Here is a 26,321-nt window from a genome sequence, read left to right on the forward strand (position 1 = left end):
TGGAACTCTGCTCCATCTACACACCAAACAGGGTAAAACTGGGCTGTCTTGGTCTGAGTTTTCCCTTTTTAGGGATTTGCTTATAACCCTCACTGCAGGGAGCCAAGCTTGCTGCTCGGAGTGGCAGCAAAGTCCTTCCCAAGGGTGACCAAATTAATTTTGGACTGAACATTTGGCTGCCTCTCTGAGTGGAGAGGAATCAACCCGAGGAAGACAGCAGAGTACTCTAGGATGCTCGGAGTCTAAGGCTTTTGGTTTAAGCCATACGGAGGGAGGTTCCTGGCGTTATCCGTGCCACGATGGAGTTGGTCATTCACTTCTCCCAGCTGTCTTGGCCCCGTAAGAGTTTGTGCCGATGAGCAGGATTTCTAGATGCCAGCGTTACCGACAGCCTCGCTGTGCAGAGGTCTGACTGCGTGTCCTGGGTTTCTTCTCTTCTCCCTCCCCTGTTTCTGGTTTGTTTTGTTTTTCAGGAGACCAATAAAACAGTCCTCGGAGATGGTGTAGGGTGAAACGTGCCTCTTTTCCACCGCAGCGCTGTTCCCTCTCAGTAATCCCTTCCTGCAAACCTCTAGCAGGAAAGCTCCTGCCAGGAATCCGCCCCCGTCCTTATCCACTTATCGGGAAGTTCCAGTTGCCGAAGTCTCTGGTGTTCCTTAGCTGTGTTTGTAGAAGTGACTTTGTCCAAGACTTCCATCTTCAAAGCCGCCCCGTGGTGGGCCCTGCCTCCCCCGGCTCTGGCTGCCTCCCGAGGCTTTTGTCTGTCAAAACAGCAAATGCCCTTGTTCAGCGTGAGTTTACTTTAAAGGACTAACGAAGCCGTCTGTCTCTTTCCCTGCAGATCCTCTTGGATTGCTCTAAGAATCTCCCTCTTCTTTTAAGCTCTGTCCATGACCCCAAGCATTTGTGCTCCTCCTGCAAAAGCTGTTGCTGATTCTCTGATGTCTCATAGGGGCATGGGCTCACCTCTTCCTTCCATCTGCCACCTGCTTTTATAAAGCCCCCACGACTGAATTCTTCCGCAGCTTTTCCTGCTCCGAGTGTGGCTGGAAGTGGCTGAGGAGCTCAAGTGAGAGGTCTCATGTCTTTTCTCCTCGACCTTTTGCAGATGTGGGCATGCACATACTAAGCAAAAGTAAACCTGTCTTATAGACTGCAATGAAATGGTGCTCAGACCTTTGCTTTGAGTAGGCAGCCCTGCAATGGTGCTGGATCGGTGATGTTTGGGATGATGCTGGAGTGGGAAAACCGGAGCCCGCAAGGTTTCATACCTGGAAGGGAGGGCAGCTGTGGGGCCGAGGGAGCTGGCACGGCCCAGGGAGCGTGGGCTGGGATTAAACCCGTTGGAACATGTGCGGGAGAACAGGACAGAGTCTTCTCTTGGGCAGAGAGGTTTTTAAATCTGCTTGAGGTTTCAAATTATTATTTTCTTCTTTAATTGTGTGTGTGGTATGTGTAAGCACGAGAGAGATGGCTTTGGTGTTTAATCTTTGAATACAACCTTGATACCGCAATGCCCGCTTAATTAGATAGAGTGAAACTCTTGAATTCTCCCAGGTGTGTTTTTTAACTTCAGCAGTTGAATGAGATCGGTACGATCTCACAAAATGTTCTGCTTGGATGGACTTCTGTTTTCAACTTCTCTTCTAAGCTGTAGCGAGTAGCCGGCCAGGAAACGTCTCCTTTCCTGATAAACACGGAGTAGCAGCACCTGCTTGCTCCAACCTAGCTCTTGCTCTCCCCTCCCAGCAAAGCCCCAGGAGCGGCGGTGGGCTGACGTGGTGACCCTACCACGTGCCGGACGTGCACGTAGCACAGGTACAGGGCGACATTTCTCAGCTCCCGAGAGGTCCCGGAGCAGTTGCAGACTTCTCGAGAGGCATCGCTCAGAGGGGAGGTTTCCTGTGGGGGTAGTTAGCATCGCCTGCCTTGCTTTCCTGGAAGTCGGCGGATGGCAACAAAGTGAGTTAAAATCTGCAGCTGCTGATACGACCATCTCGTTGCTGTGGGCAGCGCTTCCTCTCGTGTCAAAATGGCTCTGCCTCGAGGCACAGCTCCCTCCTCTCCATCCCGTCTCTCTAAAGAGGTCCAGTCCGTCCTCCGTGCTGGCTGGTGGGTCCGTTCAGACACAGGTACCGCAAGCTGAAGCCCTTTGCTTTGCAAGGGTGTCTCTGCTCAGGGAAGAATGGTGCTGCTGAGGGACAAGTATCCCACAGGATTTCTCAGGCTGGGCCAAGTCTGGGGGCTCCCAGGAGCGCTGCAGGTCATCCACCAAAGAAGTGCAGACAAAAGTACGTGGTTCTGGCCAATTCTTTGGTTGCAAAAGAGACCAACCGTCAGCCTTGCCCAAATAAGGCCTTTGCAGGAGGGGAGGCAGTGGCTGGGGAGGTTTCTTTTCTTTGTTTGTTCCCCTTTTTGAGAACCACCACTTAAAAAAAAAGTTCCAGACAGAGCAGCCTTTGCCTCTCTGCTCTTTACAACAGCAAAAAGCAGACCTGCTTCCTCTGCAAAGCTGCGGCATCTCTTGTTTCCCATTTATTTCAAGCTCCCTGCAGAGCGGGAGTTGCTGCTCTGCAGGTAGGTTATTGCTCTGGAGCAGACTGCATAAAATAACTTCACGCAAAAGTTCAGGGGTGTGCGGCTGCCACTCGTGACGCCGGCACCCAGGAGCAGTCTGCACTGGAGGGGTCTGCACGAGCTGCAGCCCTGGCCGCTGCATGCAGTAGACGTATTCTTCATCCAGTGCTTCCTGGGCAGCAGCCGAAACCTCTGCTGAGACATCCCTTTGGCCTAGCACGGGGGCACCAGTCCCGCTTCCGAAGCGTATTGACGTGGCAGCAGCTGTCTCTTTCACACCATCACTGTCCTGTTTATGAAAGCCTGATCCTTCCCTCCCCGATGCTGTTCCCAGTGCTCGGTGGGATGTAACTGGCCCCTGGCAGGAGGCAAAGGCAGTCCCTGGTTATTCTGCTTTCAGTCTGTAGGGCTAGCAAGCGTCCTGTTTGATGGAGCTGATGTTGGGACTTGCTGGAGCTTAGCCCTACGGTCTTGTCTGCTGACACAGAATTGAATTACGGCATCTTTAAACCGTGCACTGGGAACCATTTGTATCTGGCGCCACTGGATTTGGGGATCGTCTTTCTTAGGACTGATGTGCCAATGACAGCAGGTTCACGCAGAGTTTGCAGCCGGGTCTTGGCACTTCGGTACCAGCGTCTGGCCCGCCGCCGCTCAGACAGCGTCACCTCGCTTCTCCCAGGACCCGTGGGTGCAGGAACAGAAAGAACAGAATTGGCAAACCCACTTCTGCCACCAACTTCTTCCTCTTCAAAAATATGGAATAAGGCCTAGAGGCGACTTAATCCTGCCCTAAAAGCATCAAACTCACCCGGGATGTGTAAGGTCACTTGGAAGTGTGCTGGAGGAAGGCTCTTGCCTCGGCTCAGCCCACGTGTCTCTTGCCCTTAGACCCACAACCTGCCTCTTCGCATGCAGCTGCCTGCACCGCAGTTTCCTTTGGTTTATGCTTCTTGCTTTAGATTTATCGCCGTATATTGGGATTGTTACCTGTTTGTTTGGTTCTGGTCCCTTCTCTTGGGAGCAGAGACAGCGAAGCAATGGAGGTTTGCACTCTTGCAGCAGCCTTTCCCTCCACGGCTGTTAACTGCATCCAAAGTGAAGAGCCGATGGCTTCTGCTGCTGGCCAAGACTGGTTTATGGTCTCTAGGTTTGGCAGAGGGACTTCAGGATGGGACTCTTGCTTGTGGAAAGCCTCAGGAATTCAAAGCGCTGTTTCTAGGGGAGAAAAGGGACAGGTAGGCTGAGCTCGGTCCCTGGCAAGGCAGGACGAGGTGAGGATGCAATTCTTTGTGCCCATATTAACACACAGGTCAGAAAACTGATCAAAAGAGAGGCCAGACCACAAACCAGGGCATGGTCCCATCTCACACTGAAGCATGCCTGCCTTCTGCAGCTGCTTTAATTCCTCGCACGAGCTGTAGCTGCCCAAACGTAAGCTCCAGCTTCTGTGTTTCTCTGCTGCAGAATTGTTCCGAGATCCCTTGTGCCTCCTGCCACTGAGGAAGGAGCGATTCCCCCCCTGGGAAACAGGCTGTAGGAGTGGGAAAGAGCTATCGGGATGCTCCAGGTAGGCACACCTGCAGCCTGGCAGCAGTTCGAATGCTGCAGTCCAGGGCAGCGCTAAGCAACTTAACAGCTGCAAAAGTTGCATGGATCTGGAAGGAAGTTCAGCAGGAACTGTGACTTTTTTAAGGTACAGAGTGGGGACAGCTAAAGGGATTCTGTAAAACAGCAAAGGACCTTGCAGTGACTCTGGTGAAACAGCTGGGTAACTTTTGAAACCATCTAGGGCATCTGTTTTGCATAGATGACATGCAGATGGCCTCTTGACGGGAACTGGGAGTGAGCATGTGGCTCACTCTTTTCCCCGCAGACAGAAATTGGGAGGCAATTGATTCGGAGCCACAGTGCTGAAGCCCTTCTTCCCTCTCCGCTCCAGTCCCCGCGTCTGTGCTGCCCGACTTGGCCAATTCCCACCTCCTTCCCGCTCTGGCTGTATTAAGGCATCCCTGTAGAGGAGCAGGGTGCAGAGCAGAGTCACGGTGCAGGAGCTGAGCCCTGAGCAAGCGGGCAGGATTGTGCAACCCTCCCGTAAGATGTCAGTGTGCAAACCTCACGTGGGGCCTCGCAGCAGCGTCCCAAAGACCTGATAGAGCAGATGACCGGGCGGCGACTCTGACACAGGGCAGGGATAAACCAGGGAAGGATGCAGGAGCTGCCTCCTCCTGGCTCCTTCCCTGGAGACCTGCCATTCGGCTGATCCTACAGGGAGAATATTTGTGCTGGACTCGGCATTTGTGCCGCTCAGAGGAGGGGCATCGTAACTTTGGGGAAGAAAGCTACACGGACTCTCAGTTGCTTGTTGCTGCCTCGTGTGGTGGCTGAAATTGTTCTTTCTATGCCTGTTTTCCTGTCTGTGACATGGGGGACTACACTGATCCTCTTGAAAAGCCTGCTGAGATTTGCTGATGGAAAGAGCCATGCCTAAGCACCCGTAAAGCCATCCAGTGTTCTCATTTGGCTGCCGGTATTGTGCAGCCATCGCCACACAATGCAATTTCCCCATACGAAACCGCAGTTTCCTTTCAGCGAAAACTCCCAAAATACATCCCAGTGACGTAACTACTACACTCGGGGTTCTCATGCTGGTCTGGGTGCTGCCGAGTGCTCTAAGTTCAGAAGCCAGCTTGCAAAGTATGGGAGAATAGCAGCCTAAAGCTCTGGAGATGCTGAGGCTCCTCTTTCGCAGCAAGCCAAGGATCCAGGAGGCAAGTGTCTAGCTGATAAAATATCTGCTCTGCGTACAGTGCTGTGCTCTGTCTCTTCTGCAGGACGCAAGAAGTTGGTGAATCGCCTGACCTTAGAAAGCCAGACCTTATCCAGTTTTAATTACTGACTTCTTTTTTGGAAAAGGCATTTCTGATGGTAAAACTGCTTTCTAAGAAGTGTCTTTCCTAGGTGCTGCCAGAATTTGGGAGTGTTTTGGGACCAGAGCATGTGTTGAAGCAACAGAAATTAAAACAGCTTCTGGTTAGTTGTTGATGAATAGGAAGTGAAATGCCAAAAGCGTAATCTGTTTCTAGCTCTTGCAGGTTTTTTTTTTTCCCCCTTGCATTTAGATGTGACTGTCTCAACTAGCAAAGTGACAAAACGCGAGCAAAAACAAACCTGTCTCTTGGCTTCTGGCTCGTAAAATCCTTCCTCAAAAAAGGGGAAAGTAGGAAGGAGGACTTGTATTTCGAACTTGGTGTTGGGAAAAAAAAAAAACCAAACTGTATGTATGTCCCCAGCCCCTGATCTAGGATGACTAAGCCATCTGCGCAGTTCGAAGGCGGCATTGGGAAGTTCAGAAGAAGTTGTCTCCTTCTCTGACTTCAGCGACCTCCTGGGCTCAGACCCGGCCGGTGGCCGGGGGTGTCCTTTTAGTTTCCAGGAGCAGCAAATACCGTTTCCCGGGGGTGCAGGAATCTCTGTAAAATGGCCTCCCGCGAGGCTGTGGGTGTCAGAAGATGGCTGGTAGCTCGCAGGAGCAGTGTCTTGTGCTGGTAGGGTGGACCTGCAGAGAGATCCATGCTTGTGGGAGAGAAATCAATCCATCCCCATCCAAGGCAGGTTTGGTGCCTGCTCGCTGGTCAGAGCAGCGAAGGAGCCGGGAAGGAGCTGGTTTCCCCGTGGGTGGGTGTGATCCCCGGGCTGGGGGGGACCGCTGAGGTTTTTGTGATTGCTTTTGGGTGCTCGGGAAGGGGTTTAGTTGTGGCTTTGGTAGATGTGTCAGCCGGCTGCCCCGGGCATCCGCTTCCCACTGCGGCAGCAGGACAACCACCTTCTCCCAGACCCAAAGAGATCTTGGCTGCTCCCGCAGCAGGGGCAGAGCGATGGAGGGGAGGAAAGGGAAGAGGCGACTGCAAGGGCCCCCTCCGATCTGATTCAGTCCTTCCGGAGCTGCAAATCAGTTAATTCTTAACTCTAATCTCGCTGTTTTCACGCAGCTCCTCCCCTCCCTCAAGGCTTGCTTTTTCTTCTCTCGCCTCTCCGTAGCTCCTGTCCTACTTTCAGGTCGCTCTACCTCGCGCTGCGCCCACCCGGTTGACATTGCTGGCGCCGAGGAGCCCTGCCAGCGCCGCGGGCTCCATCGTGCTGACAAACTGCTTGAAAAGACACAAGAGAAGTCACAGCTCGAGTCTCTCTCAGATCCCTTCTGTCTGCAGTCACAGGAGTTTTATCTCATCCGCAGCCAAAGACTTGAACCTCTTGGAGGAAATGTTTCAAATCTAATTTGATTTTTTGGGGGTGATTTTTGTATTCCGACTTAGCTCGTTATCTAAAAAACAGGTGAAAGAGCACCTAGATGTTGTAGCAGATCTAGGTACGATCATTAAAATACAGCAGGCTTGGGGATCTATGCTCCGACATTCCAAAAACTTACTTCTTAAGTCTGAGTTTTTTGGGGGGAGAAAGAGCCATATCCTAGCTGAGCAGCAGTTCTTTTCTCAGCTCCCTTGAAATGCTTCTGCATCTCTCCCTGTAAGGGTTCACAGAATTGCATCTGGCCCCAGAGGCAGCACAAACTGACATTTCTAATGCTGCTCAGGGACCTGTCAGAGCAGCTGGGCTGGCCCTGCCCTGCCCTCGAGGGATGTGGTGAGTTTTGGTATTTGAATATGTTCCTCCTGGTTGCTTTAGAAACGCTGAACCTGCCCCTGGAGAGAAGCCCTCTCTTTGCCATGGGGGTGGCAAACTTCCCTGCAGACCCAGGACACCACTACCAGAACAGATGCTTTTGGAGTTTGTCCAGGTGTAGCTGAGAGTAAAATCTGATCTAGACATTAATCAACCTGCCAGAAATTAATTATCTCTCCTTGGTGGTGGTGCTCTGATTCTTGGGGAACATGTGTAACCAAGCGCCAGCACCGTGTCCTTCTCCACCGCCCGTCAGAGTTTATCAAAGCCTTTAACAGCAGCTGGCTCCAACCGCTCTCCTGGAGCCACCAAAACAGCTCAGAATCGCGTCCTGAGGAGGGATATCTGGTGGGACAGCACCACTGACTGTAAACAGCTCGCCTGGTCTTGCTAAACAAGTTCGTTGGGAAAACTTTAGCGGAATATCACGGCCCCTGTGTGCTGACGCTCATTTATTGTCCCGCAGGCAAAATCAGACATCACTTGGATAGAGAAAGACCTTGTGGACTCGGCAGACAAGGTAAGAGAGCCTGCTGCAGATGTGCACCTCAAGGAGACTCATGCATTTAGTTTGCGCTTTGTCCCATGACGGGTCGTCCCACGTACGCGGGAGCGTAAGCAGAGCTCGCAAGGACCTCTCTGAAAACCAAACCCTTTCTTGCAGCACGTCGCTACCAGCCTGTCTCAGCTAGGTGGGACTGCTAATACAGAAAACAGCTATTACTCACTTGCTCATATGACATCCTGAACTTGACTTCATCCTCCTCCTCCTTCCTCCCCACACCAAACCCCTTTCCGTGCTGTCATTTATGTCTCCTGTGGCTTTCTGATCTTGTCAGCTTGCTGGGACGGGCTCTCCAGTGTTTTAGTTGCGTGGACGTACAGCGGGGTTTTTTGATGGCTTTTCTGAGGCTCCTGTTCCCGCACTGAGTGCCTGATAACACAACATACCAAATTGTCTTGGTCAGGACAAGGTTGATCAGATCTTGCCAGGCCCACACGCAGAGAGCTGGCTGGCTGCAGCTCCTGCACCGCTTCGCTGAGCAACGTAAAGCTTCCTTGGAAGCGGCGATGCTCATCTTGGGACTGCACATTGTGGACGCGGTTTCTGCTTCACTGGGACTGTGGAGGAATGAAGGAGGTGTCAGTATGAACCGAGTCTCCGGGAGACTTGCGCTCAGCGGCTGCACGGTGCTGTTCCATGCTGCTCTCTGGCACCTACTCCCAGCTCCCTTGCTTTGGACCTCATCAGCTATTGAGGTTCCCTCTGTGGAGCTGGGACCAGCTGCCTCGCTGGTATTAAGTCATTTGTTTCTTTCGTTATCATTTCTCAAAGAGCACGTTATGGGGGCGGAGGAGGCAAGACAGTCATAAGTAGTCTCTCTGGGTCCAAACCAAGATCCTCTTTTCATACTCTGCACTCTGGAGAAATTCAGAAATCAACGCTGACACGGAGTTATTTCTAGTCACAAAGGTAGTGGGTGTCTTTTTGCTCATTTCAAGAGGTTTCTTTCTCACCTGCACTCTCTGGGGTCTTGCTGCTGTCTGTCCTGACTCAATGGAAAGGTCAAAGGGGAACAGGCTTGGAGGGGGAAGGAGGCATAAGTGATCTAAATACCTCTCCTCTGTCCTGCCCGTAAATCCGAGCAGTAGGGAGGTCAGAAGCTGTCTGCATCAGAAACGCCCTTAAAAATACCTCGCATGCAACTTCCCAGGGTGGCTCTTAGATAACTCCAGTGTCCACGGCAAGGACTCTTGTGCAGCAGAAAGCAAACGAAGGACTAGGTGCAAACCCTAGTGATGCCAGAGGATTTGCCCATGGGATTGATGCGCCCTGAATCCCATCATGGGTGACCCATCATCCCTGTGCCGGTGTGAGAGCAAAGAGATGTGCAGCTTTCTGAGGTGGTGTCAGACTTCTGTGTGGGGTTTCATGAGGTTTTATCTTCCTTTTGAAAGAGCAAGCGGCTTCTCAGAATATTCCCCTGTTATGGAAATACCCCCAAATATCACAGCCTGACATGAGATTCATGGGGCATTAGATGGAAGTCACTTTAACTAGACCATGTATGTTTTCTGTCAGCGTCTTGTCTGAACGAGGGAACCCAAATGTGAACAAGGAGCTGTTGAGATTAGTTTTCTTTTTAAAAACAAAACCAGAAAAAAAAAAAAAAAGCCCCAACCACAAGTGCTGTTGCTGGGGAGTGGGAGCATGAACTTGCCTCCGTGCGACCGAGTCGCTTGTCTGCACTGCGCATCTGCCAGCTGGGCTTTAACCACCTGTATCTCCTCCATCCGGCAACCTCAAGCGTGGGGCGTCCATGCAGCGCCGCGGGAGCCTCCCTGATCCCCGGGAGCCGGCCGTGCTTCCCCGGGAGCTCACGGGGGTGGCGGTTACTGGGGCTGTGCGATGTTGATCGGGATGGGAGAATGGAGAGGGACCCCAAACTTCCTCGCATCTGCGCGTTCCTCACGCTCTGGCTGCAGAGGAAACATCGAACCAAGCCCTGCAGCCTGCAGCTGCCTGCCCCCGGCCAGCTCTCCAGCCCGGTCAGTACTGCCGCTAGCTCGCTTCGCTTCGCTGGTTGCTCATCCAGGTGGGCTGATGCTTCCGACGGATACTCGGAGCGCTCTGCTTTGCTTTTCTTTTTCTGCCTTCTGGGATAATTTGCGTAATGGCGCTATTGTAAGAAACTTATCTTGATGCAAGCAAAGCCTGTTTGTGCTGCAGCTCGGTGGCATGCAGGTGCTTTTGTGCTGGAGACTTGTTCTCGTGTGCTGCTAAACAGGCTGTAGGAGCTGGTCTCCAGAGTCCTAACTGCTGAATTGCAAGTTACTGGATGAGTCCATGGGAGGAAACCTCCCTTGTGTCAGCAAGATGCCAAATGGCATCTCAAAGCTCTTCTCAGAAAGCTATCAACACTGTCTCCGCCGATGCCCCTTTTGGTCTGGTTGGCATGTATGTGTGTTTGCTGAGGTGGTCTGGCTGGCAGGCTGCGTATGCAAATCTCTGCCTGCCTCCAGACCCAGCCTGGGCTGCTGAAACCACTTGCAGTAAAACACACTGGGTCTTGCTGGTGGCCAAGGCGAAGAATTCCCACAGCTGTGAAAATACGTCGCTCCGCAGCTCCTGAAGAGCTGTGGTAGGAGGATGGGTCCAGTCTAGGTGCCTTGGAGGTGGATAGAGCAGTTTGGTTTAAGTGTTCCTCCCTGCATAGGTGTGGGATGCTACAGGGTGAAATATGCACAGTTGTACAAGCGCTGATGCTCTGTAGACCTTGTTCCTAGCGTTTTCGTGATGATGGTGGGGAGGGAAGGAGCCTACAACTTCCACTGGTCCATCCCCGGGTCTCTCCCTGCTGAGGGGTCGCTCCCGGGAGAGCTGAGGAACGTGGAAGGAGTAGCAGGAGGAGACCTCTTGGCTGACTCGGGCTCAGGCTCATGGCCAGAAGTGGGGAGCTGTTCCTAACCAGCGGCTGTCTGCCACGGACTGAGCCTCCAAATGAAACCAGAAGTATAAGGTGGCTGATTTAAGCTGGGAGATCATATGGAACGTGAAAACTTGTTGTTACAGGGATTATAAGATCTTTCTTGTCTGTGATCACTGAGACCAGCAAAAGGCAGGATAGCACGGGGGGAGCTCCTGCCCTCTCCCCTTGCTCGGGCTGTACGTGCTGTGCCTCTGAGAGCGTGGACTTCTCTGCTAGGTCTTAGTGTCTGGATAACGCAGGATCTTGAGAGAGCAGAGCTACCAACATGGAAACAAAGCCACTTCCTAATCTAGAGAAAAGCCAAGCGTGAGAGCGGGAAGGGAAGGGTGCTCGGTGCAGGTAGGCAACCACATCCGCGGGCGCTTGGCAAGGCCACCCTCCCCGAGAAGGTGGTGGGAGGGTGGAGAGTGGGCTGGGGTGCAGAGGAGAGGCAGAGCCTGAAACCTGGTTCCTGTTGTTTTTAAAAGCTGCTTTGATTAGGTGGGTTCCAGACCGAGCATCTGAGTAGTTTTAGAAAACAAAGCGTAACTTTTTTTTCCCCTGACTCTGCAAGGGGAAAAACTAAATAGTAGTTCCAGCTTTCTGGCAGCCTCTGACGACCACATCTGTCCTAGGGTCAGAGAGCAACCGAGTTTAATGCCCTTTGGAACACAATTGCTGGCCTGCAGGTCCAAATAGCAACCAGATGATGTCTAACACTGGATAACGTGGGTCTGAAGTGCTAAGAAGCCTGGACTTGCCCTTACAAGATGTGCAGCTCCATGGGATTTCTGGCCTGAGCAAGATTCATGTCTGTAGAAGGGGGACGTTGAGTCCAGCGTGCCCTGTGGGCTCTGCCCGTGGTCAGCCGGGAGAGGGGCTGGAACAGGTCAAGCTCAGAGGAAACCTAAGTACAGATATACTGGCTAGGTATGATCAAGAGAAGTAGAGGGAAAGGCACAGTCATATAAGAAGTCTCTTTATATCTGGGATGCAAATAGAAAGCAGCACAAGGTGTTTCTGTTGAGCTGAACTCTGGGCCTTAGGCACCGGAGGGATGGACAAGGTTTGCTGGGGAAAGGAGGTGTTTCAGCATCACCTCAGCATCTGTGGCTCTTCTTGTGTGCTCCGTTGCTGAGTTTATTCTAGATACTGCTGATTAAATATCTTTTTCTTCCTTATTTTTTTTAAATAAAATAATGTGTTTTAAACAAAATGTGTGCCAGAGACCTTGGCTTCCCCTCAATCTTCTTGAAGACTTGAGTCTGTTAAAGCATCATCTGTATGTGCTGAAGATGCACTAAGACTTATGTTGCAGAGTTGCTCAGATTGCTGAGCAGATGGGCTCCAACATGTCTGATTTTTGCCAGCCCTGGCCGTGTTTTGACAACAGAGCCGTATTTTTGTGTTGTGGGATTTTTAGTGGCATAAACACTCCTGGTTTTGCCACCAGTGCCTTAAAAAGCAAGGTGCTTTTCCAGCACTCTTCTGAAACGCAGTTCAAAGAAACGCAACACCTGCGGAGCGAGGAGCGGAGCCTTTGGGGAGAGCGCTGGATATTTAACAAGGCTGCCTGGTGCAAGCCTACTGATCACTTATTTATTCCAGATGTTGAAGCCAGGAGATACCTGTGACAAGCACCAACTTTTATGGTTCTCTCAGATGTCGTTCCTCTGAGTCTGTAGCTACAATCCTTGTTCCTTAATCCAATAAGGCTTGCTTTCCCTTGGTCAGGAGTATATTCCCAGTCAACCGTGTCCCCTCTTTTTCAGGGCGAAGGTGTTGTGAAAGAAATCAACATCACGCACCATGTGAAGGAAGGCTCCGAGAAAGCCGATCCTTCCCAGTTTGAGCTCCTGAAGGTGCTGGGACAGGGCTCTTTTGGCAAGGTGAGTTCACTTCTTCCTACGTGTCATGCCAGATAAATGATTATGATGACAAAAGGGACTGTCCCCTACAAAACCACTTTCCTGAATCCCAACAGATCGTGAGAATCTGACTGAGGAGCCCACTTAGCAAATGGTTGCTTCCAACTTGAAAGGCAACTGTAGCGATGCCTTCTTCTCATAAGGGCCAGCCTGTGTGTCCGAAGCTCCTCTGTAACTCTTTTTTCAGATGATCAGGAGGAGAGGAGTAGTATCCTGCTCGTGAATGCAGGTGGCACACAGGGCAGAAGGACCTCCTGCAGCTCTCTAGCTGGCTGCCAAGCTGTCAGTTGAATTGAGGACTTGGAGGACTCGGGCATGTTCCTCTCTTCTCAGAAATGATGCTGTGTGCCAGGGACTGGTTTTGGCCCCTGTTTACGGTCCAGTTTCCCTTCTGTGAAGGGGGAAAGGAAGTAGCCTGTAACTCTCATCTATATCAATGTGTAAATAATCCAGTTCTCTTACAGACCATCCGCTCACACATTAAATCAACTTCACGTCAATCAGTTACCAGCGCTAACAGTGGGGGCTTGTACAGGACCGTGTGCTGTTGCCTGGGCAAATGCAGCAGTGGCTTTATGCAAAAGAAAGGCGTTGTCTTTTTGAAGCTGCCTAAGAGCGGGTAGAATGGGACATCAGGGAAGGGAAGGAGGTAAAAATCCAGAGAGGATGCAGGACCTGAACAATAAGGGGTTGATCCGGCTGTCGGACTAGCAAGTCCCCAGGAGGCTTTGTGGTAGATTGAAGCATCAGCGCTTTAAGTCAAAGCTCTCAGGCATCAGCCACAGCCCCACGGGAACTGCTGGAGTCAGCAAAAGGTGTGGAAGACAGGAGAGGAAAAAAGTGCAGTATAAAAGCCTGAGTGCTGTAATGGCTGGAGATGGGGGGTGAGAGGAGTCTACACGCAGCACTTTCCCGAAAACCTCAAGGGGTTTCACGTGGAGAGCTTGAGGTACATCTTAGCAGTCCTGTGGCCAGCTGCTTCTTAGGGTTACCGTGAGGTTTGCCACTCTGGGAGGCATCCAACTCCTACTGCTAATGTTTAGTGCTTGGCGAATGTGGTGTTCTTCTGCTTCAGGTTTTCTTGGTGAGAAAAATAACTCCGCCAGACAGCAACCACCTCTATGCCATGAAAGTGCTCAAGAAGGCGACATTGAAAGGTAGGAGACTCTTACTGCCATGCTTTTATCCTCCGTAACTTAAAGAGCACTGGGGAAATGTCACAGCAGCCACTGCTGGCCCCAGGGTGATGTGGGTGAAGGAGAAGTATCTTTACCTCAGCCAAACAGCCTCCTTTTCTCTCCGTCTCTAAAAGACCCTTGTTGCAGTGCTGGAGGTGGGAAAAGATCTGGCTCAAGCTGCCTGGTACTAAAGGGCGTAGTGCTGGGGACAAGGCTGACACCAGGCTACTGTGTGCCTTTTTCTGTCTCCGAGCTGTTCCTCTTTCTTCCCACAGTGCGTGATCGAGTAAGGACAAAGATAGAAAGGGACATCCTGGCTGATGTAAACCATCCTTTTGTGGTGAAACTCCACTACGGTGAGTGTGGAGCTAGTTGGGACACTGGGAGAGGGGCTGGAGGCTTTTAACAGACACTGACTGCTTTTAAGCACAATAAAGAAAGATGCTACTACAGGCACACCCACCATGAGCAGGTAGATGAGCGTGAGGCATCCAGCAGCAGGCTGCTTGGAGGATGCTGAGAGCCTCTCATGGTGCCTACCAGACTTCTGGAGATACCTGAAATGGAGAAGAGGCCTGGATCTGTCTGTATCCCTCAATGGCTGTGCTGCTCTGGAGCCTTCACAATCCCCTTAACACAAATCCTTTCCTGGAAAGGTCTTTGGTCCCATGCCCGCTCTAGGTATTGAATGGGGAACAGAGCATAGACTGGGAGAAAAGGTTTAAACATCAAATCCTTGGGCTTAAAACATTGAATTAGGAGAAACTGAGAAAGCAGAGTTAACTAATCAATCCAGAGTTTGGCAAGATTAATGCTCTGACTCTGAGGAAGGCGAGGACAGCTTCTTTCCCTGTAAAGTGACCAGTGCCTCCCTCGGGAAAACAGCCCTTTCAGTAGGGCATCACTGGCTGAAAGGGAACCAACCCCCCATAAAATGAGGATTTTCTGCAGCCCCAGAGTGCTGCTGGCGAGCTCCCATTTCAATGTCACGGACAGGCTATCTCATTTACCCCAAATAATGAGCCCTACCTGTGTTTAACCTAGTAACCACGCAAGGCATCTGCACAACTGGAGCCATTGGGGTTTAAGTGATTAATGTAACACCATGGAGCGTTCCCTCAGCGGAGGGGTCTGATTCCTGCTCCGGCTTGTGTTTCAGCATTCCAGACGGAGGGGAAGCTGTACCTCATCTTGGATTTCCTCAGAGGAGGTGACCTTTTCACTCGGCTTTCCAAAGAGGTGGGTACGCTCTGGCATCCTGGTGGGGTTACCGAGGCTCTCAGTTCATCTGGCCTTAATTGCCTGGAGAAGCGATTGACCCTTGCAAAGTCTCTGAGAGGGGTGGAAACAACCTCCAACCTGCTGCTAGCCCAGAGACGTCTCAGGAACCCTCTCCTCTGGCAGAAAAGCAGCAGCATAGGAGGCAGGTCTCACCTCTGCAGCAGCTTCTGCTGAGCATCACGTCAAGAGCAAAAACAGGCGAGAAGCGTGTTCTGCTGCAGTGTCGGCTGGTCGTGTCGCCTCGCTGGGACAGGGCGAGGGCAGGGAATGGGAGGGGTAACAAGAAATTGTGCCGGGTGAAGACCACTGGGAACGAAACCTGGTGAACATAAATGAGGTGGTTTTTAAAAACCTGTCTGCTGCTTAGCAACCTGGTTTGGTTTTTTTGGTGTTGCTGCTTAACTGATACTTCAGGATGGCGAGCGAAGCCTGGGAAACTTAGGTATGAAAGGGCAGGAGGAAGCAACATGGATGTGAAAGGTCTTGCATGGGTGCAGCGGAGGTGGTCCCGCTGCCAGCGTTGTAACCCCAGCGCCTGTCCTCTTCCTCTCCCTTCCCGCAGGTCATGTTCACTGAGGAGGACGTGAAGTTCTACCTAGCAGAGCTGGCTCTGGGGCTTGACCATTTGCACAGCCTGGGAATCATATACCGAGATCTCAAACCAGAGAAGTACGTGCGGCACAGCTGAGGCAGGGAACTGAGTCCTTCGGTTCAGTCCCGAGCCTGTAGTCAGCAAATGGTGTAGCCTTCTTCCCCAAAGGCAAAGCTGAAGGATGCCCCGAGGCCAGCCAGATGGAAGGTGGCAGAGCCAATTGACAAGGCTTTTGCTCCTCAGATCAGCAGTTACGGCCAGGAGCGCTGTGGAGGCAGCATGTGTGCACCACATGTCTGGGCAGTAAGCCTTGGCAGTCCCTGGGCTCCAGCTTTAAGCAATTGAGAGCCTTCAGAGGGAAAAGGCACCAGGCTGGGCCTCGGCAGAGACGCGTACCAGCTGCATGAGCTGGTTATTCTTACCTGGGGTATGTGGGGGATCAAAGGTGGTGTAACCTGTGTGGGTCATTCGTTCAATGTGAAGTTGAGGGCGTAGAGAGAAGGGAGCTGCTTTGTGTCCCGCTCACATCTTGGTGATGGAGCTTAACAGCACTGGGACAGATAAATTTCTCCTCCGGATCCTGGGAGCATCTCAGACCTGCCTCTGATGTGCGTGCTTGTTCTCACCACTTAGTGCAGACACTAACAACTCGATTTTTTCATTCATGCTGTAGCATCCTCCTGGATGAAGAAGGACACATCAAACTCACAGGTACAGCCCTCTGCAAAAGCCTTGTGCTCCAGCAAGCTTCGTTCTTGAAATACAGAACTTGGCATAGGCCTCTCTGCTCTGAGTGGTTGCTCAGAGCACGTGGGTGCATGCTGGTTTTCTCTTACGTAGATTTTGGCTTGAGTAAGGAGGCTATAGACCACGAGAAGAAAGCCTATTCCTTCTGTGGGACAGTGGAATACATGGCACCAGAAGTTGTGAATCGCCAGGGCCACTCTCACAGTGCTGACTGGTGGTCGTACGGGGTGTTGATGGTATGTACCCAGCGAGCGTGTTTGGGGACCTGGCTCAGCAGCCGCTCCAGCGGTAGCTCTGAAACACCCTTCCGTGATTCTGCATGTCTAGCAGATGTGCTGCCCCGGGGATGTTCTCCAAGCTCCCTGCAAGGGCTCTGTAACGGGCTGTCCAGACATCCAGCCAGGAACGCGTGTTCCTCGGCGGTGGCAGAGCTCCTGAGGCTGTTGTCCCCGTGAGCGCTGGGGTGGGCAGCGTGGGGTGCACAGTGTGGGGTGCGTGGGGGTGTCTGTGTCGGCCCCAACACTGGGATGTCGATGTCTGTGCAGATCTGGTGCCACCGTCTGGCAGTTGCTGAATCCGAGGGCTCCCGCAGGAGCAGGCTCTGCAAACCTTGTGAACCGAGCTCCTTCTGAGAAAATATGATGTCTGCGATCTTTTTTAGAGCTAGGCTTTTGATCGCTCGCAAGCTTTTCGCTAGCTTTGGCGAGCTCCCAGATGAAGGTGCAGTGGGATCTGCGCAACCCTCAGACTTGCTGAGTCGTGTGACCTCCCCTTCTTCTCTTTCCCTCCCAGTTTGAAATGCTCACCGGCTCGCTGCCCTTCCAGGGGAAGGATCGTAAGGAGACGATGACCCTCATCCTCAAGTAAGAGGAGTTTCTCTCTCGTGTATGTACAGGAGGCGAGCTTCTGCTCTTTCTCTGCGCGTGTTGCAATTTGGGGGTTCTCGTAACTTAATGGCATTATTTGGCAAGCGGTTTTGTATCAACAGTTAGTTCGAAGGGTGCAGTGTAAATGCCAAACAGATGATTGTACTTTCGGGGGTGGAGGTGCTGCAGTTGGCTTGTGGGTTGACTTCTTTAAACCTGCAACTGATTGCATAACTTCCTCTCCAGAGCAAAGCTGGGCATGCCACAGTTCCTGAGCTCTGAAGCACAGAGCCTCCTGCGAGCCCTTTTCAAAAGGAATCCAGCCAACAGATTAGGTAAGACATTTTTTGGTTTCTCAGTACACCTGGTGCTGTACCACGGCCTCTCACATCCTCGCGGGTCAGCAGCGTGTTCACACTTGTGCTCGGTTAATGGGCTTGTTTAACTACAGCCAGGTTCTCCGTAACACCCGGCTGCGTTGCATACATGGTAGTGGCCTTCGCTTTACCGGTGGTTTAATGCAACGCACTCCACGGGTGCATCTTTCAGGTTCTGGACCAGATGGGGCGGAAGAGATCAAGCGCCATCCTTTCTACTCTACCATTGACTGGAATGTGAGTATCAGAAATATAAGAGCAAACTTCTACACCACTCAGCAGCAGTAATGCAGTTCTGCTGGCTGCAGTCATACCACGGTCGTGATGCTCGCAGACTGACCAGCTATGGGAGAGCTACCAGTCCCTGTTTCCATCTGTTCCAATAATCCTTCCCGAAACAAAAATTCTGTTGTCATGTCAATAACTGTTTCATACCTGAGTTGCCTATGAGCTCACCTTGGTTTGAATTTACTCATCTCTCAACAGTAAGGTGCAGGCTTTAATTGGGGTTTGGCACAACAAGGGTTGTCTTGCACAAAGTGGGAAGGACTCGGGGAAACATTTCTGGCAAGGAAATAGCTTGTTTTGTACAGAGAAGCAGGGTGATAACTGAACTGGCATTTCCCAATTGCTTCTGGCCAACTCCCTACTTCACCACATAATTTTGTTTCTTCCCTGTTTTCCCTTACTTGGTAAGGGATTGTGAAGATCAATCTTCTAATGCTTTCGAGGCACCCAGCAAGCTGCTAGACTGAACCTCCAGCAATGCTAGTAAAGCTGATTTCAAATTTTGGCTTCAAGAAGCAATTTAAAAAGGATGCTTGTGGGAGTGCTGGGATACGAATGTCCTCTTCGGGCATCTCCTCCGGCTCTCCCTGGGGAGATATGCGTCAGCAAAGCCCTAAGGGGTGTTAGGAGGAGGTGGAAGAGCTTGGCGAGGTAAATACTTTACGGATACCGCTTTTGGAGTGGGGCCAACTTACATATAGAACACTTTTTTTTCTTGATTTAATATATGGTAGAGCTTGTAGCATTTCTCCACAAACTGACTCAAAAAGCACCCCACTGGCCAAGAAGTCTTCTCTCAGACTGCTGAGCTGTAGTTAAATGCTAAGCCACGGAGCTGTTTCTAGTTTCACAAAATCTCTTCTTGGCCTCTCGTTCCTAGCAAGCCTTTGCAGTCTTCTGAGCGCGTACGAGAGCATTGACCTGTCAGAGCACTTTCGAGCTGTCTTTGTTTTGCAGAAGCTGTACCGCAGGGAAATCAAACCGCCCTTCAAGCCTGCAGTAGGCCAGCCAGATGACACCTTTTATTTTGACACAGAATTTACATCACGTACACCAAAAGGTTTGTATGAATTCACGCAAAGCCAAAGTTTCCTGTGTGAAATGATACCGTACGGCTTAATACTGGTTTGCCGGTGCCAGCAGGGCAAGGTTTGCCTCTGCTCATGCCACCAGCTCCGGATGGTTGCAGCACTGGGGAGGTGGTCCAGCCATAAATATGTGGGGTGTAAGGGGTAAGCGTGGTGTGACTCTTGTCTCAAATAACCTAAAGAGCAGCCAGAGCTCCTGGGGCGTAAGGGGAAGGCTTCTGCTTCCGCAGGGCTGACCCTCTTCAAGTTGTCTCTCAACTCCTGCTGCAGATTCCCCAGGCATCCCCCCTAGCGCGGGGGCCCATCAGCTCTTCCGAGGCTTCAGTTTCGTGGCGACCGGATTGATGGAGGATGGCAAGGTGAAACCTGCCCAGTCGCCTCTGCATTCGGTGGTACAGGTAAAAAGTGGGGACAGAGGAACGACTGTTTGAAGCTGCAGTAATACTCCAGAGTGAGTCTGTGGGACCTCTGTACCGTCTGGAGCGGAGCTAACGGGAAGCCTGAGGCACTGCCGTTCTGTTTTGAATTCTTGTGTCCTGTTGTTCTTTCATTTCTATTGACTGTCATGTGCAAAGGTCGGCAGGGCAATGCGAGTCTGTTTGCTTTCCTCTCCCCAGGTGGACCCCTGCTAGCGGGACGTCTGTGTAAATGCCCGGGGGTTGAAAGGTGCCACCGAAATGCACCATGCTAGATGCAGATAGCGTTAGCCCACTGACCTATATCTGCCTTGTTCTCTTCTCCTCCTTCTCCCCAGCCGGGAGGAGAAGCTGTGGGATGTAGCAGACAGCAGTCTGTCAGCTTGCTCTGTGTTGCAGTTAACTCATCACGTTGCACAAACCCTTCCCTGAACCCTCCCAGCTCATCAACTCTCCGCTCTCCTCTTGCAGCAGCTGCACGGCAAGAATGTCCAGTTCAACGACGGCTACGTGGTGAAGGAGGCAATCGGCGTCGGCTCCTACTCCGTGTGTAAACGCTGCATTCATAAAGCAACCAACATGGAATACGCAGTCAAGGTCTGAGATTTACCGTCTGAACTCAGCTCCCCCATTAGATTTCTGTTCATCCCGACGATGACCAAAATAACATCCAGGAATGAAATTGCTTTCCCTGCTTGCGTAGGGCCTAGATGGACAATTTCTGTGCTGCTGTGCATGTAACTGCAGAAGCGTTCTTTCCCAGGAGCAGCGGGGAAGCAGTGCTCTCCTCTCTCAGAGGGAGGACAGTATCTCACCTTTCTTTGCGAAGTTTGCTGGGGCTATGTCAGCTCTTAACAAATAAGGCAGACATAAAACGTTGGGGTTTGGGGACACAGAACTGGTGAAGCAACTGGGGGCTTTCTAGAGCTTATTGCTAAAGCAGGCAGGGACAGGGAACGGCTACGGTGCAGGATCTCTGCAGGGCTCCAAACACTCAGCTTCTTTGCTTTGCCCTGGCCCCTTTCCCACCCCGTTGCGGCTAATGCTTATCCATACTCTTGCAGGTTATTGACAAGAGCAAGCGAGACCCTTCTGAGGAAATAGAAATCCTCCTGCGATATGGGCAGCATCCAAACATCATCACCTTGAAAGATGTGAGTGGGACTTCAACGACTCCTCCTGTGTTTTGGTGTAGGAAGTGCAGACTGTTTTATGGGGGGGCACGATGCAGCTCCAGCACGGGCAACCCAATGGTCCTGCTCCACGTATCGCTCTGGGGTGGGGAAGCACCCCCAGACCCACCTCTGCATTGCCGATTTCTGTCTGCTTCTTGGAGGCAGAAGGGAAGCTCTGGAAGCAGTGCTGGGTTAACCCCTCCATATTTGCTTTGGTAGGTTTACGATGATGGGAAGTACGTGTATCTGGTGACTGAGCTGATGAGGGGAGGGGAGCTGCTGGATAAAATCCTCAGACAGAAGTTTTTCTCGGAGAGGGAAGCCAGTTCGGTCCTGCACACGATCTGTAAAACGGTGGAGTATCTGCATTCCCAAGGGGTGAGTATGGTTACATCCGTTTTCCTGGGAAGCTGTCTGGCATTGCACTACGCTCCCTCTCCTCCGGGGAGTAACTGTGCGGGTCAGGACTATTATTTCTTGCTGGTGTTGCTGTCTTGGCAAGCCAGATGTGGGGTCAGAGCAGGGGTTGAGTGGCCTGATGCAGCTTCAGACCTTTGCCTTGCAGGGGTGTGAGAATGGCACTTTCTCTGCTCCACAGGTGGTTCACAGGGACTTGAAGCCCAGCAATATTCTCTACGTGGATGAGTCAGGAAACCCCGACAGCATTCGCATTTGTGACTTCGGCTTTGCCAAGCAGCTGAGGGCTGAGAATGGCCTTCTCATGACTCCTTGTTATACGGCAAACTTCGTGGCACCCGAGGTAAGCGCCTTACTGACCTGAGACCCTGTGGTAGCTCTTAGGTCCCTGCCCTAGCCTGTGCTCCCACTCGGCACAGGTAGGTCTGCCCCATCCCTAACTCCAGCCTGCTCTGGAGTATTCTGTCCTGGAAGAGGTAATTACAGAAATACCACTTGTAGTAATGAACAAATAGGGGATCTCAAGTGCAGTTACAGTGCGGTCCTCCAACTTGTACTCTCCTGATGGGGAGGTCTGCGTAGGGTATTGAGACTTTAAAATCCCAGTGATTTTCTAGGCTGTTTCTCTTCCTGATTAGCTGACCTGTTGAAAGAGGTAGAATGATTTTCCACTCAGCAGAAAGTGGTGCGGAAGAAAGAAAAGAGCCAGCATGCCATGGAGCACGCACTCAGTGTCACCGCACTGGAACATGGCTTCTGTCTCGCTTGTCATTTTGATGTGCCTGGGGGTTCCTGTGTTCCGTGACACCAAAATCTGATCTGAATCCTGATCTTAAGTCCAAGACTTTGCTGTTCAGTAGGGCTCTAGGAGCTTTGCGTAGAGGCTGCACGCGGGGGTCAAGCTGCTCTTCACAAGCTGAAGTGAGCTTCAACGACAAGAACCGAACAGACTTTTTTGTCCTTTCTGACTCTGTTCAGGTACTAAAACGCCAAGGCTACGACGAGGGCTGTGACATCTGGAGCCTGGGAGTTCTCCTGTACACCATGCTCGCAGGGTAAGCGCCTCTGTCTCACCAGAAGGCAACAGCTGGGGCTGTGACCACCTTGCTCTCGGGACGTGCTCCGCGGTGGCAGTTGGACCTCTCCTCATCGGTCGCTGCTACCTGGAGGAGCTCCCTGGCCGGGTTACAGGACAGTAAATCAAATGCTCTCTCTTCTCTCCCCAGCTGCACTCCGTTTGCAAACGGTCCCAGTGACACTCCAGAAGATATCCTGACCCGGATAGGCGGGGGGAGGTTCTCCATCAGTGGAGGCAACTGGGACACTATTTCTGACATGGCCAAGGTACAGTTTGATATTCATCTGCGTTACGTTAAAGGATTGAGGTCAAGCACGGCCAGTTGCTGTGAGGTGAGTTTAAAGCAGGTTGGGGAGAGAGGGCAGAAGAGAGAGGAGAAAACCAGCGGTGTAGCTTCTACCCCATGCATATCTCCCCCATAGCTCGGCAGCATGCCTCTCCCTGCTTTGTTTTAGCTCTGGCTGTGAATATTTGTGTGGAACACCAACCTCGTGCTTGACCCATGCGGGGTTTGCTGCTGTGTCATACCTCCCAGACCAAAAACATATTTTATACAAAAGAAGGTTGATGTCTGCGGACTTTAAACTTGGCCTCTGAATTTAAATCCTAATTTGGGGGTGGACAGGTGGTATTTTTGAATTTAAAGTATGAAATCTTCTAAAGTCTAACTTTCCTAACGATGCCCTTAGGATCTGGTATCAAAGATGCTTCACGTAGATCCTCACCAGCGTCTAACAGCCAAGCAGGTCCTGCAGCATCCGTGGATAACTCAGAAGGACAGCTTACCCCAGAGCCAGCTGAATCACCAGGACGTTCAGCTTGTAAAGGTACAAAGTCCGGGCTGAGCCTTCAGCTGGTTCCTCGTGTACCTTGGGCTCTGTGGAAAGCAGCGGTCTGGGTGGGGTGATGGTGGTGTGGGCAAAGCGGGACGGCAGGTTGGAGAGGTGTGGGCCGGGGGAGGCAATGCAAGACAAGCTGGTTTTTTGGCAGGAAAGCCTGCGTGTCAGTACGGGAGGGAGATTTAAAGAAAAAAAGAAAATGCTTCTGGCTTTGTGGGTCTGGCTACTCTGGTCCCTCATCTTGTAAAGCCGTGAGTCTGTACCTCTTCTGCATCTAAACGACTTCTCGTGCCTTCTCTCCAAGGGGGCAATGGCCGCCACATACTCTGCACTGAACAGCTCCAAGCCAAGCCCCCAGCTGAAGCCCATCGAATCCTCCATTCTGGCACAGAGGCGGGTGAAGAAACTTCCTTCCACCACACTGTGAAGCCGGGGCGGTCTGCAGCCGCGCGGCGCGGTGCAGGCACACGCCAGACTTTGCACACCTACTGAAGACAGGCGGCAGGAGATCGGGGGTCGATGCCTGCACAGGAGCTCCCTGAGGACTTCTTCTCAAAAGGCCAAGTGCCTTTCTGTTTCTGAAAGACTGGCTCCTCCTTGTGTGGACTGATCTTTGCTGAGAGAACTTCACTGTAGAACTTTTTTGAAGTGTAAATTGTCGATTTTTAAAGACATCCCGCTGTGTATATGAGAACTAGAATGTATAACTGATGTCAAGTGGCACTAAAAAGCAGCTCTGATTCACCCTTTCCCGTGTAGGGCCAGGTATTTGTTGTAGCTACATCATTTCTTAGAATCGATCCTCTCCAACGCCACTGCAGCTGGAAGACTCCGTAATGTTGGGGGTTTAGGCTTTGGGGTTTTTCCTCCCTTGAACCTTTGGATGCTCTTCCCAAAGTCAACCCTGCAGACTCCCAGCCAGCAGCACTCGTGTTCGTAAAGGACTTCCCTCCCCTTCACTTCACTTTTTGTGCATGTGTGTTTTCAGAGCGTAAGGTCCATTTTTCAGACTCCATTTCTTCCTTCCTCCTGCCCTCCTCCCCCAGCCCAGACGGCAGTTCTCTGATCAAAACAAACCACGGGTTTTCCAAACACCCCCTTAGCGGCTCCGCTGTCCAGGTTTGGCTCATTCCTTCCCTCTGCCCTCCCATCTTCACGTTCTCCCCATCGCTCCCCGGGGAGTTTGTCCCCGGTGCAGGTGGGACGGCAGAGGAACCTGCTCGGCAAAGCTGAGGCTTTGGGCTGGCTCTGGCTGCTGCTTCTACCATTTTTGGTTTTCCTTTCCTTCAGCGGGAACCTATGAAACAAACCATCATTTTTTTTTAATTTAACTTTGTTCTACAGCTGGTAACTCAGGGTTTCTTTCTGAATTGTACAATAAATGCGTCATTCAGTTGATGTTTTTTTACTGACTGACTTTTCGCTGCAGAATAAGCGACCCCGGTCGTTTCCCCACGTCGTACGGGGATAATGATTCTTGCCTGCCTTTTGGGAGATCTGCAAAGCTTTTTCATCTGGCCCCATGATGGGAAAACCAGCAGTACTGTAGTAGGGCTGCATAATGCCACCTTCTCTCAGGTGCAATACCTCACTTTGCAGTGGGAAATCATTAGAACCAGTTATGAAATAAGGCAGTAATCCACCGGAAAGGGGGCAGGATGCAGGCTGCGGAGGGGAACTCCTTATTCTCAAGAGATTTTAGTGCTAATAGAAACGAACGCTTGGAGGCAAACTGTGCTAGAAATAAATTCCCGACCCATTCTGACTTGCAGGGAATCGTTGGAGCTCCCTGGTTCGGTGGTGGCTGTTTCTCAGGAGGAGCAGGAGAGCTACGGGGACTGCAAACGCTCACGTGCTCAAGGACGCGACTGAAGCCAGCAAAGGTTCTCATGTGAATTTCTGCTACTTTTGGCTGATCGTATAAAGAGAAGGGAAATTTTCTTTTTTGCTTTTTCCTTTGGCTTAGTCCCCGTTGACTCTGAAATGGAGAATTCTATAAGAATTTTTTCTCTGAGATGTACAGCTCTCTCCTCCTCTACCTTCATCCAGGCAGGTCCTGTTTTACTCCCTGGAGCAGCCAGTGAGAAGCTGAAATAGTCACAATTTTTTTCTTTATTTGTTCCAAGTACTGCCCTAGTGTCCAGTGCTGCTGAGAGAAGGAGGCCAGTGCTAGTGCACACTGGATCTTCTCACTGGTTTTGCCTCCGACCCCCAGCAGAGCTGGATTTCATGTTTTGCTGGAGAGGGGACGCTCCACCATGCAAAATGCCTTCCTGAAAAATATTTGCTTTCTCCTCTGGCACGGTGTTTGCGTTGGTGCCAATGAACCTGCCTTATGTTTCCTACAAGTGTGCAGTAACTCTCCTGCCAGTGAAAAGGTGTGCAAATTTTAGGTAACTGAAACGAATATAATGGTTATAAAGAGATTCTTCTGGGAGCTGGGGTCAGTCCCTTTGGGTGCTGTTGGGATTGAAGCCGATGCTTCCACAGTTTTTCAGAGTATTTCCTATTTTGGAAAGGGTGGGATCTGAGATGGTGGGTGGGGTCGGACATGTTGGTGGTGATACCGGCTCCCTGAGAACCTCTCAACAGTATGGACCATCAGGACGGGTCTTAAACCAAACGTTTGCCCTGCTTGGATGGTAGCTGGCTTGTTTGTATGAAATTGTAAATGCTTTCAACTATCAGTCAGGAAAAACATTACAACCTTTGCTTAATCCTCCCTGTAATGGTGCTGGTGTGAGGCCAACTAGTGACAACTCAAAGATGCGTAGGACAACCGGGTGCGGAGCTCTGTGGGCACAGCGAGAGCAGCCCAGACTCTGCCTGGCCGTGAGACGATACCCAGGGCGTCAAACCCCGATACCCGGTGCGTCAAACCCCTCTGCCTCACTGGGGTCTTCAATCAGAGGAACTTTGTGTTTGGTGCAGCTGTAGCTTCTGGGACCTCCATCGCTTTGGAGAACAGAGTGAACAAGAAGGGCTACACCTTGCTTTCTGGGGTGCTTTTAACCAAGTTGTTTTGAGTGATCCTTCCATAAGTAAAAATAAGTCTTGATTTTTAGTTCCAAATCAACCAAGTGCTGTTACTTTTTTAATTCCAGTGCTCAATAAAAATGGACTTGTTGATCTTTCTGTGTATGAGAACTGTAGCTGTTTGCAATGGGTCGGGTGGGCCCCCTCGTTCCCGTTCTGGTTTTGTCCTGACAGTATTAAACCTTTGCCAAAATACAGTTGGGACCAACTGCTGTCATCTTAACTGAAACTGCATTATTTCAGGTGAAAGTTGGGTCTGTAATGCCTGTTGGGGGGAGCCGGTCG

The 26,321-nt window shown here is 51.4% G+C and overlaps 1 protein-coding gene across 1 annotated transcript in view; it reads left to right on the top strand.

Annotated features, from left to right (window-relative positions):
- RPS6KA1 (ribosomal protein S6 kinase A1) overlaps nt 1–23,427 on the top strand; it is a 39,453-nt gene extending 16,026 nt beyond the window's left edge. The window contains exons 3-23 of the mRNA XM_059830700.1: nt 7,727–7,780; nt 12,503–12,619; nt 13,734–13,815; nt 14,112–14,192; nt 14,996–15,075; nt 15,680–15,786; nt 16,383–16,420; nt 16,550–16,692; nt 17,249–17,319; nt 17,569–17,657; nt 17,872–17,936; nt 18,945–19,047; nt 19,346–19,473; nt 19,963–20,088; nt 20,556–20,645; nt 20,886–21,044; nt 21,265–21,426; nt 22,062–22,138; nt 22,310–22,427; nt 22,851–22,988; nt 23,305–23,427. Of these exons, the coding sequence (XP_059686683.1) occupies nt 7,727–7,780; nt 12,503–12,619; nt 13,734–13,815; nt 14,112–14,192; nt 14,996–15,075; nt 15,680–15,786; nt 16,383–16,420; nt 16,550–16,692; nt 17,249–17,319; nt 17,569–17,657; nt 17,872–17,936; nt 18,945–19,047; nt 19,346–19,473; nt 19,963–20,088; nt 20,556–20,645; nt 20,886–21,044; nt 21,265–21,426; nt 22,062–22,138; nt 22,310–22,427; nt 22,851–22,988; nt 23,305–23,427 (2,151 nt within the window). The remainder of the gene's footprint in view (nt 1–7,726; nt 7,781–12,502; nt 12,620–13,733; nt 13,816–14,111; nt 14,193–14,995; nt 15,076–15,679; nt 15,787–16,382; nt 16,421–16,549; nt 16,693–17,248; nt 17,320–17,568; nt 17,658–17,871; nt 17,937–18,944; nt 19,048–19,345; nt 19,474–19,962; nt 20,089–20,555; nt 20,646–20,885; nt 21,045–21,264; nt 21,427–22,061; nt 22,139–22,309; nt 22,428–22,850; nt 22,989–23,304) is intronic.
- Nucleotides 23,428–26,321: the final 2,894 nt, after the last annotated feature.

Source organism: Gavia stellata, chromosome 29 (assembly GCF_030936135.1).
Source record: "Gavia stellata isolate bGavSte3 chromosome 29, bGavSte3.hap2, whole genome shotgun sequence".
Classification (NCBI taxonomy): Eukaryota; Metazoa; Chordata; class Aves; order Gaviiformes; family Gaviidae; genus Gavia; species Gavia stellata.